Source organism: Cylas formicarius, unplaced genomic scaffold (genome assembly GCF_029955315.1).
Source record: "Cylas formicarius isolate icCylForm1 unplaced genomic scaffold, icCylForm1.1 PGA_scaffold_1__22_contigs__length_36826433, whole genome shotgun sequence".
NCBI lineage: Eukaryota > Metazoa > Arthropoda > Insecta > Coleoptera > Brentidae > Cylas > Cylas formicarius.
In genome coordinates this window covers 32,687,464-32,700,535 of record NW_026844264.1, presented here as the reverse complement: position 1 = coordinate 32,700,535, position 13,072 = coordinate 32,687,464, and the positions used below count along the sequence as shown (strand labels likewise).

General features: G+C 33.5%; 3 protein-coding genes across 12 annotated transcripts; 1 reads left to right on the top strand and 2 right to left on the bottom strand.

The window, feature by feature from the left end:
* Positions 1 to 595: 595 nt before the first annotated feature.
* Positions 596 to 5,057, bottom strand: LOC132696342 (uncharacterized). 4 transcript variants are annotated; one of them, XM_060661109.1, is made up of 8 exons: positions 5,005 to 5,057; positions 4,466 to 4,634; positions 4,293 to 4,410; positions 3,418 to 3,579; positions 3,135 to 3,368; positions 1,273 to 1,404; positions 1,047 to 1,216; positions 596 to 761 (listed from the first exon to the last, which is right to left on the bottom strand). In XM_060661109.1, the coding sequence occupies exons 2-8, from the start codon at positions 4,609 to 4,611 to the stop codon at positions 674 to 676; spliced, it is 1,050 nt and encodes a 349-aa protein (XP_060517092.1). In that variant the 5' UTR covers positions 4,612 to 4,634; positions 5,005 to 5,057; the 3' UTR covers positions 596 to 673. The 4 variants fall into 4 exon arrangements, with proteins under 4 accessions (XP_060517092.1, XP_060517093.1, XP_060517091.1 ...); XM_060661110.1 differs by having other exon boundaries at positions 4,466 to 4,611; positions 5,005 to 5,056; XM_060661108.1 differs by lacking the exon at positions 5,005 to 5,057 and adding an exon at positions 4,793 to 4,992.
* An 82-nt stretch (positions 5,058 to 5,139) lies between these two features.
* LOC132697331 (anoctamin-4) lies at positions 5,140 to 11,409 on the top strand. 7 transcript variants are annotated; one of them, XM_060662745.1, is made up of 16 exons: positions 5,140 to 5,213; positions 5,346 to 5,648; positions 5,882 to 6,191; positions 6,243 to 6,311; positions 6,418 to 6,489; positions 7,163 to 7,323; positions 7,379 to 7,547; positions 8,351 to 8,583; positions 8,638 to 8,795; positions 8,854 to 9,308; positions 9,548 to 9,751; positions 9,804 to 10,053; positions 10,108 to 10,313; positions 10,371 to 10,543; positions 10,597 to 10,850; positions 10,991 to 11,408. In XM_060662745.1, the coding sequence occupies exons 2-16, from the start codon at positions 5,434 to 5,436 to the stop codon at positions 11,158 to 11,160; spliced, it is 3,099 nt and encodes a 1,032-aa protein (XP_060518728.1). In that variant the 5' UTR covers positions 5,140 to 5,213; positions 5,346 to 5,433; the 3' UTR covers positions 11,161 to 11,408. The 7 variants fall into 7 exon arrangements, 6 of the variants coding, with proteins under 6 accessions (XP_060518728.1, XP_060518729.1, XP_060518731.1 ...); XM_060662746.1 differs by having other exon boundaries at positions 5,156 to 5,648; positions 8,854 to 9,086; positions 9,144 to 9,308; positions 10,991 to 11,405; XM_060662748.1 differs by having other exon boundaries at positions 5,156 to 5,648; positions 6,005 to 6,191; positions 10,991 to 11,409.
* A 63-nt stretch (positions 11,410 to 11,472) lies between these two features.
* Positions 11,473 to 12,997, bottom strand: LOC132697334 (protein lifeguard 4-like). Its single transcript, XM_060662752.1, has 5 exons — positions 12,733 to 12,997; positions 12,366 to 12,608; positions 12,206 to 12,311; positions 12,003 to 12,154; positions 11,473 to 11,851 (listed from the first exon to the last, which is right to left on the bottom strand). The coding sequence occupies exons 2-5, from the start codon at positions 12,599 to 12,601 to the stop codon at positions 11,599 to 11,601; spliced, it is 747 nt and encodes a 248-aa protein (XP_060518735.1). The 5' UTR covers positions 12,602 to 12,608; positions 12,733 to 12,997; the 3' UTR covers positions 11,473 to 11,598.
* Between the last annotated feature and the right edge of the window lie 75 nt (positions 12,998 to 13,072).

The following is a 13,072-nucleotide window of genomic DNA, read 5'->3' as shown; positions in this document are numbered from 1 at the left end:
TTGCTTGCAGTAACGCACTGCTTTTGCTTGGACATTTATATGTAATGTTAAGCTTCGGCCGTGCGTTCGACTTTAAATAATGGGATGCGTTTTTTAGGTAATAATAATACGTCGAACAGGTGGCGTTTGTTTTGTATGATGTTTCCGGCTTTGCAACCGTAATAAAGACTATACTAACTTATTATTTAGAAAAATAAAAATATGTAGGTCATTTTAAATAGGTATGTCGTACGTGATTTTTTTTTTATGTTTTTATTTATTTTGTAATTTATGTTTGTCTTGAATAAACGAAAGGGTAGGCAATGCAATTTTGCCTACGTGTAATGCACGCCACTGCAATATGGCACCTATAAAAAAGTTTCATATTTTGGGCTACAGACAAATAGAAAATTCAACTATTATATTTTCTCAAATTCGATTCACGCTGGGGGTAGATTTGAGTTTCTCATAAAATTCTTTTAAACTTTCCTAATGGAACCGACCGTGTATCTCTTATGATTTTGGACATCCCATTCTATCCCATTTTGATATTGGACACACGGTATACGTAAAATGTTCAAACCGGAGGATGATAGAATAAGTACACGAACGCATTTTAATTGATTTTATTACCAAACTGAACAAAATATTTAAGCGGGTTTGTTTTTAAATTAATAATTAATAATTTTAACTATTATTTGTATGAAAGACCAGCGTTGTTCCTAAATTTCTCCAATTCAACATTTTCCCAGTGACTTTGAAGCGGTAGCTCTTTCATAATCCTGAAAAGTTTCAAGGTTATACAGAGTGGCCATATCATACCATACTGTTTTGGTTAGTTCAATGAATTTTAAAAAAATAAAATTTTCAAAAATCAAGGACAAATTTTTCCAGAAAAGTTAAAAATCCATTTTTTTCTCATTTTGAGAATATTTCATTAGCAGTTAGATTTTATCAAAATTAACAAAAGTTATGATTTGCTCATGGCCGAAATTTATTTTTGATGTAAAATTAAGTTAAGCGAATGGAAATTTCTTTTCCTATCAATTGCGACCAATTAAACTTACAATTTTACTTCTTTATAAACGTCTTCTTCGTGATCTGTAATACCATTTTGTAAGACATTCAAATTCCAATTTAGTAACTGTGGCGTATTCATGCCGACTAATATGGTATCCGGTCCCTTCTTTTTAAGACTGTCGTACACGGCTAATTTACCTAATTCTACGTTGCGACTCTAGAAATAAGCCCTTTCGATTGCCTCAAAGGTTTTATTTTATCTATACAGTATACCTTGCAATATTCGCCAGCTTTGGCGCACAGCCTTTTAATGTTTTCCGATGCAGGGTGCCAGTTTTGTGGTCCGCTGTTCGTTAATAACCCCATCCCATTGACAGCAGCATTTATTAAACCGATTTCTTTGCTCTAAACCAAAAAACGTTGGTCAATATTATACAAGGCGTTGACGAAATAGTCTGTCAAACTTTTCTGATAGATACTATGCTATACCTAAACTAATTAAACATACTTTTTTTTTAATTTGATTGGCGACAGGGGCGTACCAATTGCTTTCTAAATTAGTGAATATGGTTCCAGGTCCGTCCTAGGAATTTATCTACCTACATTAAAAAGCGGGATATAAGTATGTTTTCAATCTTATTTATTACGTTCTATTTCATTACATTTCTACATACTATAATTATTAATATACAAAATATTAAATATAATAATATTAAACTGTCAGTCATTTAAAAAATCGTCACTATGGCTACTGTTGTCACCTAGTTCAGATCAACTCCGCCACTAATAGTTCTCGATAAGTATTTTCTTTTTTTATTACTCATTTTTCACAGTTAGACCAGCTTTGTACGGAAAGTTTAGCTACCTCTAATTTTGGTGCAGTATTATTTCTTAATGATAAGGGGGTAATCTCAGGATTTCATGTCCGTTTTGCTTTATTAAAATGTTTTATTTTTAATAATTCCTGAAGTTTTTTTTTCGTCTAGCTCTCTTCACAATATATATTTCTTCTTTATTTGAAGAAGTATTTAGAATGTTTCTAATTTGGGCTGACTGATACGAGGCATTATCCAACACAATGACAGTATTTGGCGATAGTTTTGGCAACGGTTTACAGTACCAGCATCTTCTCTCACTTTCCTCTTGACTATGCCATTTGCAACAATTTTTCTTACTTTTTTTACTTTACTCATGTCACTTGTTTTTATTGCTGCTCCTACTTCCCCTTACGAATTTCTTATAAAATTGTAAACATTCAAAACAATTTTTTTAGCATCCGAAAACAAAGGGATAACCTTTTTTATTTGCTGGGGTAGTTCGTCTTCTAAATTGTGTTGTTTTCCATGTGAACACCTGCTTTATTCCACGGTCTCCACATTTTAAGTGTTAAAAAACAGAAACCTTCAAAACATGAATAATTATAAAATTTTTATGACGTACCTTTATCTACTGCTGTAAGATAAATAGGTACTTACCCTTACCCTTCGACCTAACCAGTGAAAATAGCCTCGCAGGGTCAAAGTTCGAGAATCAGGTACATAAATATGTACTTACTGGAATGATCACAGTCAAATACCTCCGTAATATATATATATATATATATATATATATATATATATATATATATATATATATATATATATATATATATATATATATATATATATATATATATATATATATATATATATATATATATATATATATATATATGTAAGAACGATACATATAACCTGATGTTAAAAAAACGCTTCTACTTATTGGAAAATACCCCGCAGCATCAATGCTTAGTCAAATTTAAAACGGTCTATTTACTTTTCAAATAAAAATTTCAAGTTTCTAGAAATATTCGTTACGGTTCATTTGAGGCAAGACCTACTTAATGTGGTTAATGTTTTCCACGGTCCTGCGAAGGTCTGCGGTTAGTTGTACTATACCAACTTCTTATCTTAGAAATACTTGAGAACTTTCTTACGCGTTAAACACTGATTAAATAACGCTCTGTAAAGTGAAATTCCTCTCAACTGCAACAAAATGTGTTTGAATCAGTCGTATTGGTACATAGCGCCTTTTTGTGACGTAGAATCTATTAGGAAAGTTTGACATTGCGCCTTGAAGAAAGACCTGGACAATACCTTGAAAAAGGGTACAAAATCGTCCAAAGTATTATCGATCATTGTGCCTCTACAATAGCTTAGCACAGTTTCAATTCTCACTTTGCTTCGTTCGATACAGCTTTTAATTGTCCCTAATGGATAACCTGTAATGCCAAGATGGCGCGCTTTTCCAGAGCCGATAATCTCTTGTACAGTTGGTAACGTTTCATTCAAGACGACATCTAGATTTGGCGCAAACTCCAAGTCGTGTATCTTAAACATTTCGTATTGAAAGTTACGCCGGCAAGTGTCCCAAAAATACCTGCAAAATATCGACATAATTTAGTCGCAGACGTTGTAAAGATTCGTCGATGCTCTTCCGAGTTCTTTCAGCGGAAAAGTCGAACATTAGCGTTGGGTCTTTTTCGTATCTGCAGACTTTCGTTGCGAGATAATAGGCCTCCCTTGGAATACCTTCTAAACACTGAAAATAGGTGTTATAACAGTAGTCCAATAATCTTCAATTTTCGTGTATATTGGGGTATTTTAATTTCAAACGCTACCTTTTACACAAAATATGAACATACGCCACTGAACTTTAAAGTACGTGGGTATATAAGAATTAATTCTAAATACACGGCGTGTTATATTCATAAAATGGAAAATTCTCTTGGTCTCTACTTTGTTTACGGTATTTATACCAATAACAGAGCCATTCACAAATGGTAACCAACAATAAAATCTCTCTATATTGTTGAAATTTTTATCAAAATAAATAAGAACTAAAAGTTCAGATTTTCTCGAAATTATATATATATTCACATGACAATTGTTTCGACAACAACGTGTCTTTATCAAATGTGAAGTTTTTATCCATGTTCTCAACTTTGTTTCCACATGTCACTCCATGTTAAACAAAACGACAAGGTCACTAACTATTTACGCATTAGTATTGACTATACACATTATTGATAATTTATATAACGACTCAATTTATATACGCCGGCGATTATTTATATTTCCGCGCTCCGGTTTCTGTTTTCGACTGACTCACTAGGGGCGCCGCGCTTATCTTTTATAGAAGCTGCGCTTGTGATTTCGCTGCGATTCCTACCTACGCCCGGAGATGATTACCCTAACCACACGAAACTTGAACATGCTTCACATTGTTACACAAAATTAAAAAAAAAATCATACCAATCCCAGAATTTTTTCTGATTCACCATGTCCATACCAAGGAGCGGTATCAATTAAATTGATCCCGCTTTTGATGGCTTCATAGATCGTTTGTTTGCATTGATCCACAGAATAATCTCTTAAATTAAAATAAACAAATATCCCAAATGGGAGTAACATATACAATAGCCTACCCGTAGAAATAGGAAAATCCGCCCGTGCCCAAGGAAAGTTTGCTCACTTTCAAACCAGTACATCCCAGGATGTTGTATGACATATTTTTAACAACATTTTTGTCATGAAATCCGGGGACAAAAGTTTGCGGCAAATTTAGATCCATCTTAAACAATTCTTGGCCAGTTACTGTTAATTTATATATATAATATCACTTTCGAATAAAATAATATTTACATGTTTTATCGTTAAGATAGGCACCGGCATGATAAGTGCATTAACAAGCAAATAATTCGCTAATAATACAAGGCGAACAAATGATAAATACTTTCACAAAAACACCATACCTGCATCAACCGCTTGATAGCAGTAAACAAATATATTTGCAATTACGTACGGACCAAGCAAATTCCAAAATAGCACTAAACACAAAATTAAATAGGTAATCAATATTATTATTATTATTATTATCTTAAACTAAAATCTGTAGGTTGAATTAATTTAAACATGAGGCTTAATTAAAACTCTTAATGCTAAATACTACTAAATAAATTAATACCTGAATTAACTGTTTTCGTTTGCTTCAAGGATATTAACTGTAAATGCGAAACAGTATTCACAGAGATGGAACATAATGTAATGTTGGCTGCATAACTGTTACGGTAGAAATTAGAAGTAGTTCAAAATTCAGCATATAACTTGTGGTGGGTATTTTTGCCGGTAGTTCCTAAGATACACAACTTGCGATACTGACTTAATTAGAATGAGGTTAATGCGTTTGCTTCACAATTATTTGCATGGGAATATGAAATAATATTAAATATTTGAGCCATGCAAAAATTATATTTATTGTTTTTGCAAAGCATATTATAACCTTACAATCCACATTTCAATTTTTAGATATAAATAGCTTTATAATATAGGTATATAATGACCGATTGTGAATGTGTGAAGAGAGTTCTACTCCAACAAACCCAACTTTGCTATTATGTCTTCCTTGAAAGATTTGAATGCTGATAAGCAATTTAAACCATTGAAGACTATGGAAAATCCTATGTTTTCCTCTACTGTCAGTAGTGAGGACATTTCAAATCACCAATCATTGTTTAAATTTGGCAGCAAAAGTGATGATTTATCTGCAATGTCTGTTGCTAGCTTATACAAAAGTGCTGAAAATTTAGATATAGATATGGATACTACAAGGTGAGCACAATTTGCATGTTGGTAGTATGACAACAGGTCTCATCTACCTGTTACAGCTGACTTTTTTATTAATTAACTTAATTTACTAATTAAAAGGACGTTGATATTAAACTACATTTCTTTCCCCACCTTTTTATTGATTTTTGTTTATGGACATCTAACATGCCTTTTTAAAACTACTACTTTTGATTGAATTTTGACTGAAATTCTGTACTGTTGTGTTTCTTCTAAAGGGACATTTTAACAGAGCAACCAAAGAAGGCACCAAGAATTGTAATAATGCAGAATTTGAAACCTGTTACTGTTGTAAAAGAAAGTGAGAACATTAATTCTATCGATAATAAAAACTGTCCCAGGCCAACAATATTCTTCCGTGATGGAATAAGATCGGTAGACTTTATTCTAGTATGGGATTCATCTGATGAAAATGCTATAAGTCCAGATGGTTACATGAAGAGGCAAATTTTTGAAACAAACTTGAATAAGGAAGGCCTAGAGTTGGAATATGAAACTCCTGAAGAAAATGGATTGAATTTTGTTAAGGTATGAGCTAGAAATACATTTGTTGCTTATATTTGAAAAATATATATTTAGGTGCATGCTACTAGAGAAGTACTAAGACGGTATAGCGAGATTCTAAAGTTGAGAATGCCCATGCGGGAGGTAAATTATATTCAAAGTTCTTTAAATTATGTGTTTATAATTTATTTTGTCTCAGTTGCAGCTTATTTTTTTGTTTCTTTTTTAATTTATGTTTTCTATTATTTAGGAATTATGTAAATTGCCCAGAGAGTATCGGCTTAATATGTTTAATAATCCCAGTTCTTATTTGGCACAAAAGGTAGATCATGTTGTGTTTGTTTTTGCTTTTTTTTACGTTAATGTAATATATAGAATGTTTTGAAATTGATGCAAAGCAAAGTGTAATTTTGCAGAAAAAATAAGGGAGGTTTTTCTTATTATTTTTCTTTTTTACTAGCAATTTTATCAGAAAAATGAAAATTTAAGGCAGGATATCCAACACAAAATGATAACTTTACAAAGTTCAAAAAAATGTCACTGCTTTTGTTGAAAAGTTAACCAAAGTTTTTCTTTTACATCAATTTTAAAACACTCTATACATAGTGATTTGACTCCAAATTGAGGGAGTTATAACATTTGGTAGGGGGCCTTTATTTTTGACCAACAATTCATTATTAACATAGGTCGCATTTTTTATGTTGAATCATTTTTAACTTTTCCATATTTTATTTTTAATATTATTTCAAATGAATTTATTCTGCCTAATTACATTAAACAGCTTTCACAAGTTTCATACTTGAAATTCGATAATGATGCTAACCATTCATCCATTGCAAGATATTCGTGGACTAATAAAACGAGGTTTAATTCCCCAATCGATTGATGTCACTGAAGGTTAAGGGTAGATTGTGAATCATACTCAATCATACTGAATAGGAGCTGCAAAACTCCAGGCAATAATATTTGAATCATCTTGTATACCACAATTTTAGATTCCCGCGTTGAGGCAGATGTCAAGGCAAACTAATTTTATAGTAGAAGGCATCCATGATCAATGGAAAAAATTGAAGACCTTCATCTTCATTGATCAAACCAAATTTCCGGAAAAAGAACAAAGATTCACTGCCGTTTATAGTAGAGATAGAGATTACTTGTACTGATAAAGATCCTAACATAATTCTGAAACCGTCTCATAACACAAATTTCAGATTTGATATTAATTCCGAATGTTTTTTTACACCCGCCATACATTCTCGAATAGTTCAGTTTATCCTGGATCGTAAAAGATTTAGTCACAGCATGAGCGAAGATTTCGCTTTTGGAATCGAAAGATTACTCGACGATAAAATATATTCGGCAGCTTACCCGCTGCATGACGTAAGCATACATAGTATACAGGGTGATTTACATTGACTGGCCCATTGAAAGTCCTTAGAAATTAAAAAACAATGGCGAAATCTCAAGCGTTGTTTTAAAAAATGTGTCTTCCGAAATTTAATAATTGAAACTCTTAATATGCACCCTTTACATATTTTGTTGCACTTTGAACTATAATAACTTTTTTGAAATATAAGCAGATTATGGCAATAATTCAAATAAAAAAAATTGGTGAAATGGGGGAAAGGTAAATAATGATTACCATACACTTTCAAAGCATTTTGTGTTAGCAAACCAAAATCTTTTAAAAATAAATTTTGGTTTTCGTAACCCATTTTTTTTTTGAAAAATATTTCAAGCAAAATCGCAAATGTGCGGAAGTAACAACTTTTTCCCTAAAGAAAACGTGACAACCAACTTAAAAAAAATCTAAAACTATGTTAAAATAAAATTGAATTTTTCTACATTGCTGGACGTAACGTTGTTCTATATAGATTTTAAGAATTTACCTACGACCAGGGAGAGGCCCGCCCCATTGGAACTTTCAAGATTTTAATAAGAAAAAATTATTTAAAAATACAGATTTCTAACGTAACTCACAATTAAATAACACCACTTACAAAAAATGTCAACTTTGAACTTATTTCTGAAAAAATTCACAATAAACCTGTAAAACCTGTAAACTAGGTTATAATTGGGAGGTAGTTGTAATTTTAAAATATTGAAGAAAACATATGACTCAATGTGGATCACCCTGCTTAGTAAATCTTCTATTACTTGTGAATTAAACTCGATATTTGAAGGGAGATCTGAAAACCAAAGAGTCTACCAGATATTTATTGTACACTGAATGGGCTTCCTTAAGAAAATGGTACCGATATCAACCTCTGGACTGCATCAAGGAATACTTTGGTGTGAAAATCGCTTTGTATTTCGCGTGGCTTGGGTTTTACACTTACATTTTGATACCCCCCGCATTAGTTGGTCTGGCGTGCTTTATATACTCTTGTGTGACCCTGTACGACAACAAACCAAGGTAAGAGATTCATTTATTTAGACAAAATAGGGTTAATGGTAAATGAGGTTACAGTGAGGATATATGCAAGGACTCTGAAACTAGAATGTGCCCTTTGTGTGACGTGTGGTGCGACTATTGGAATTTAAAAGAAAGCTGCGTTCACGCTAGGATAACATATCTTTTCGACAATCCGACAACTGTATTTTTTGCTATTTTTATGTCTTTTTGGGGTTCGTATCTTAAAGAGAACACATATCCCAGCCAGAATGCACCTAACAAACTTTATAGCGACGCTGTTTTTGGAGATGTGGAAACGGTACTCGTCAGAAATAACCCACAGGTGGGACTTGACGGGATTCGATGTGCAAGAGGAACATCCCAGACCACAATATCTGGCCCGATTGGCTCACGTTAAACGGAAGCAAGTGAACGTTGTTACCAACACCATGGAACCGTTAGTGCCGTTCTGGAGAATCAAAGTTCCCATGACCATATTCAGTTTTTCCATTGTTTTGTTGTTGGCAAGCTTGATATTTTTCCTCCAAGTGTATAATTTTGTTTTACACCTATTCTTCAAGGTCAGCATGTCGCTAGCTACCGTGGTGGCCGTGGTATTATACAGGATGTCGCTGCTGGTGGCACTGAAGGTGCATTCTGATAAAGTAGATAAGAGCTATGTGATTTTGTTTACCACCGCCACTGCCGCTTGTATAAACTTAGTTAGCATCCTCATTTTCAACTACGTAGGTATACAGTTTGTTCAAGATAAGAATACACAGCATCTATAAAAGGGTTCAAATATGTCTTGTTAAAAAACTGACATCCCCATGCTGTCATACTTATTTTGCACCCCATTGTTGTTCTATTATTACCAGCATGGCTCAGAAAATTAGTTTTTTCGTAAAATTGTTTTAGTAAATAACGATCAATCTTGCAGTGTCCCTCCCATTGGAAAATTGTGAGTAGTAAAGTTTCTTTTCAGATTTATACCTATGTGGCAGAATACTTAACAGAATTTGAATGTCTTAGAACCCAAACCGAATTCGATGATTCATTAACTTTGAAGATATATCTTCTGCAATTTGTGAACTATTATGCTTCAATATTCTACATAGCCTTTTTTAAAGGCAAATTTATCGGATTCCCTAAGAAGTATAACAAAATCTTTGGCTATAGGCAAGAAGAGGTACCAACTCTTTGGTGTCGCATCCAACCCTGATTGAATAAAAATATTGCAGTGCGGTCCCGGAGGTTGTCTAATGGAGCTTTGCATCCAGTTGGCTGTCATTATGGTAGGCAAACAAGCGATGAATACGGTTTTGGAAATGATTTTTCCTTTATTCTTTAAATGGCTCAATACTCTAAGAGTAAAAACTGGTCTCAGTAAAGAAAAACGATCTTGTAAAGGTTTGAGGCCTCAGTGGGTAAAGGATTTTAAACTTGTGGAATGGGGTCCCAGGAGTCTGTTTCCTGAGTATTTGGAAATGGGTATGTCCAACATATAGCACATTCAAATGCAATTAAAAGAAATATTTTGTTTAGTTTTGCAGTATGGCTTTGTAACTATATTCGTAGCAGCATTTCCTCTGGCCCCATTTTTTGCCCTTTTGAATAATATCCTAGAAATGCGGTTGGATGCCAAAAAATTGTTAACATTCTATAGAAGGCCGGTATCACAAAGAGTTAGGGATATAGGGGTGTGGTATAGAATTTTGGATTCTATAGGAAAATTGTCTGTTGTGACAAATGTATGTATGTGTTTTATCTTGCGCGGTAATGCCTTAGGCCGATTGTATAATTTTTAGGCTTTCATTATAGCGTTTACGTCAGATTTTATACCTCAATTGGTATACAGATTAACGTCAAGTGAGAATAGAAATCTGGAGGGCTATCTGAACAATTCACTTTCTTATTTTAAAACTGTGGATTTTCATCCATCATCCAGTCCCAAAAGTAATAGTTCAGATGAATATTGCAGGTTGCAAAATAAGAAATAATGGAATTATAGTGTACTATTGTAATTGTTTGCAGATATCCGGATTATCGAACGCCACCATGGTCTTCAGACCCATACGAAAGAACAACAATGTATTGGAATATTCTGGCAGCAAGATTAGCTTTTGTTGTGCTTTTTGAAAATCTCGTGGTGGTTGTTATGATTGTAGTTAAGTGGTGTATTCCCGATTTGCCCGGCGAGCTTAGAGATCGAATACGTAGGGAAGCATATATTACCAACGAGATTATCATTAAGCAGGAAGCGTTGAGAGCTCAACATGGTAATCCATGTAAGTGTGCAAAATGTATTCTTTCACTTTTTTGCAACTTGCACTTCTGAACCAAATATACACAAAATTTAACTTTCTAAACTTATATTGAAATCATTGGATACTTATTTATTTTTCATTTCTTTCATTGCTGCTTTTAGTAGCCGCTGGTGATGCGGACCGAGAAAACTTGCGCAATATAAACGAAGCACCCTCCACTCCTCAGCAATGGGACAGGTTGATAAGTAAATCTTTGTCAGGTAGCGAGTTCGATCTTCTGATTCATGGCGGTAAAGACAAAGGAGAGGGAGAGTCACCAGCATCAATTTAAATACTGTTACAGTTCCTCAAAGTCTAGTCTTATATTTCTATGGTTGTGTTATTACTTCCAAGGTTGGTAAAACCTAGTCTTTATCATTTGTTTTAATTTTTGCTATTTAAAAGCGACTTGTGATTTTATGTTCATTATTTTATTTATATTTATTATTTTTGTGGTTCGGTAATTTCCAAAAGGTTAGTGCTGTTTAGAAATCTCATGGTTTTGCTTTATTGACAAAATGAATTTGCTTATAAGGATTGTTGTTATTTACATATTTTAAAGTGTTTTGTAAACAGAGATGTTTTACAATAATAAACAATAAAACAAGACCCAACATTTTAATTTCAATAAAACGGTAACATCATACATCATGTGGTAGTTTTGAAGGTGAAAAAGGACCGCCGCATATCACACCAATTACATATAATTTAAGGAAATATTTTAAACAGTTTACTGCCTATTAACGGCTTGCAAAATACGCAATATATAAAGAAATAAATTGATTATATCCAAATATAAATTGATGGTTGCTAAAATATACTCCTCAGGTGAAAGAGTTTCCATGATCAATTTGGTGTCCACAATAATAAAAAGGCAAAACAGAAATGCCCCACCAAATGCAATTAAGATCTCAAACACAGGCGACTGCAAAAAAATCTGCATGAATCCTCCAATAATTAAAACACAGAGTCCGGCGAATAATCTGAAAAGTCAAATTAACCAGATAGAACTAAATAAACAATAAAACTAGCACAAAATGGATTTTTATAAATAAAAACGAATTTAGTTGTTACCAATGTGAGTGACCTAATGTGGCCAAAAAAGATTTGCTTATTAGAAGGTTCTTAACTTACCCTGAATACATTGTAGAGAAATCATGTTTAGTCTGGAACGTATACAAAGTTAAACCAGCAAGCACAACCAATGTTAAGAGAAGGGCTTCCAAGACCACTGTTTTTGAATAGAATGTCACTACAACTCCTACTGTATAAGCCTGAATAATCGTCTGAAAGCACATATGATTATATTGAATACTTCAAAATCAGCTGAAACCCACAAAGGCTGCGAGAAGAATCAAATTTGTGGGAGACTCTCTGCGTTTAACATGGAGGCCAATTAATAGAGCAATGCTTCCAATAAATGTTACCATTAACATCCAGTCACTGTAAACATTTGATATAGTGACAAGAAACAAGCAGCTAGTTATTACCACTCACTTGTTGTGAACAAAAGACTTTATTGGGGGTGTGAACATGCAAATACTTGCCACAATTACAGTTAAAAATATTTGCATTGTGAGCAGTCCATACACTTTGCGTAAAAAGGCCAAACGAATCGACTTTGTCGCTTGGACAACATTGTTCCGGTAAGCGAAGTCGTTTTCAATTCCGTCTTCGTATTCTTTACCGCCTTGTTCAATATCATTTAAAATAAGGGGTACGGTTTGGGACATGATGGTTCTGAAACAGATTGTTTACTGAAGTGTGTTATTTACCCAATTCGGCCAGTAGTTGCGCATTGTTCCACAAATCAGACTTATTCAACATTATGTTCATTTGCAGTGCAAACATACAAACAGCATACCTTGAACAAATGTTTACATTTATTATTCCTACACCACCTACAATAGTGTAGACGTCAACGAACTGTCAAACTGCTCTAAGTGTCACAAGATATCTCTGCGCGTCAAACAGAGATGTTTGTTCTTTGGTCTTACTACAATGAGTTGTTTTTAAAAATGCGCGGTTAAATTAGGATCATCATTTAATTTTAGGGTAGAGTAGTCTCGTTAGACATCGTTAGAAAGTTCGAGGGTTGGAGCACATAAAGCCACTGCTTCACTCAGCACTGCACTCTCGTAGGCATTGCACTGGTTTGCTCGGATTTTAATCGCATTTGATTTTATCGGCTGCAAAAAATGGTC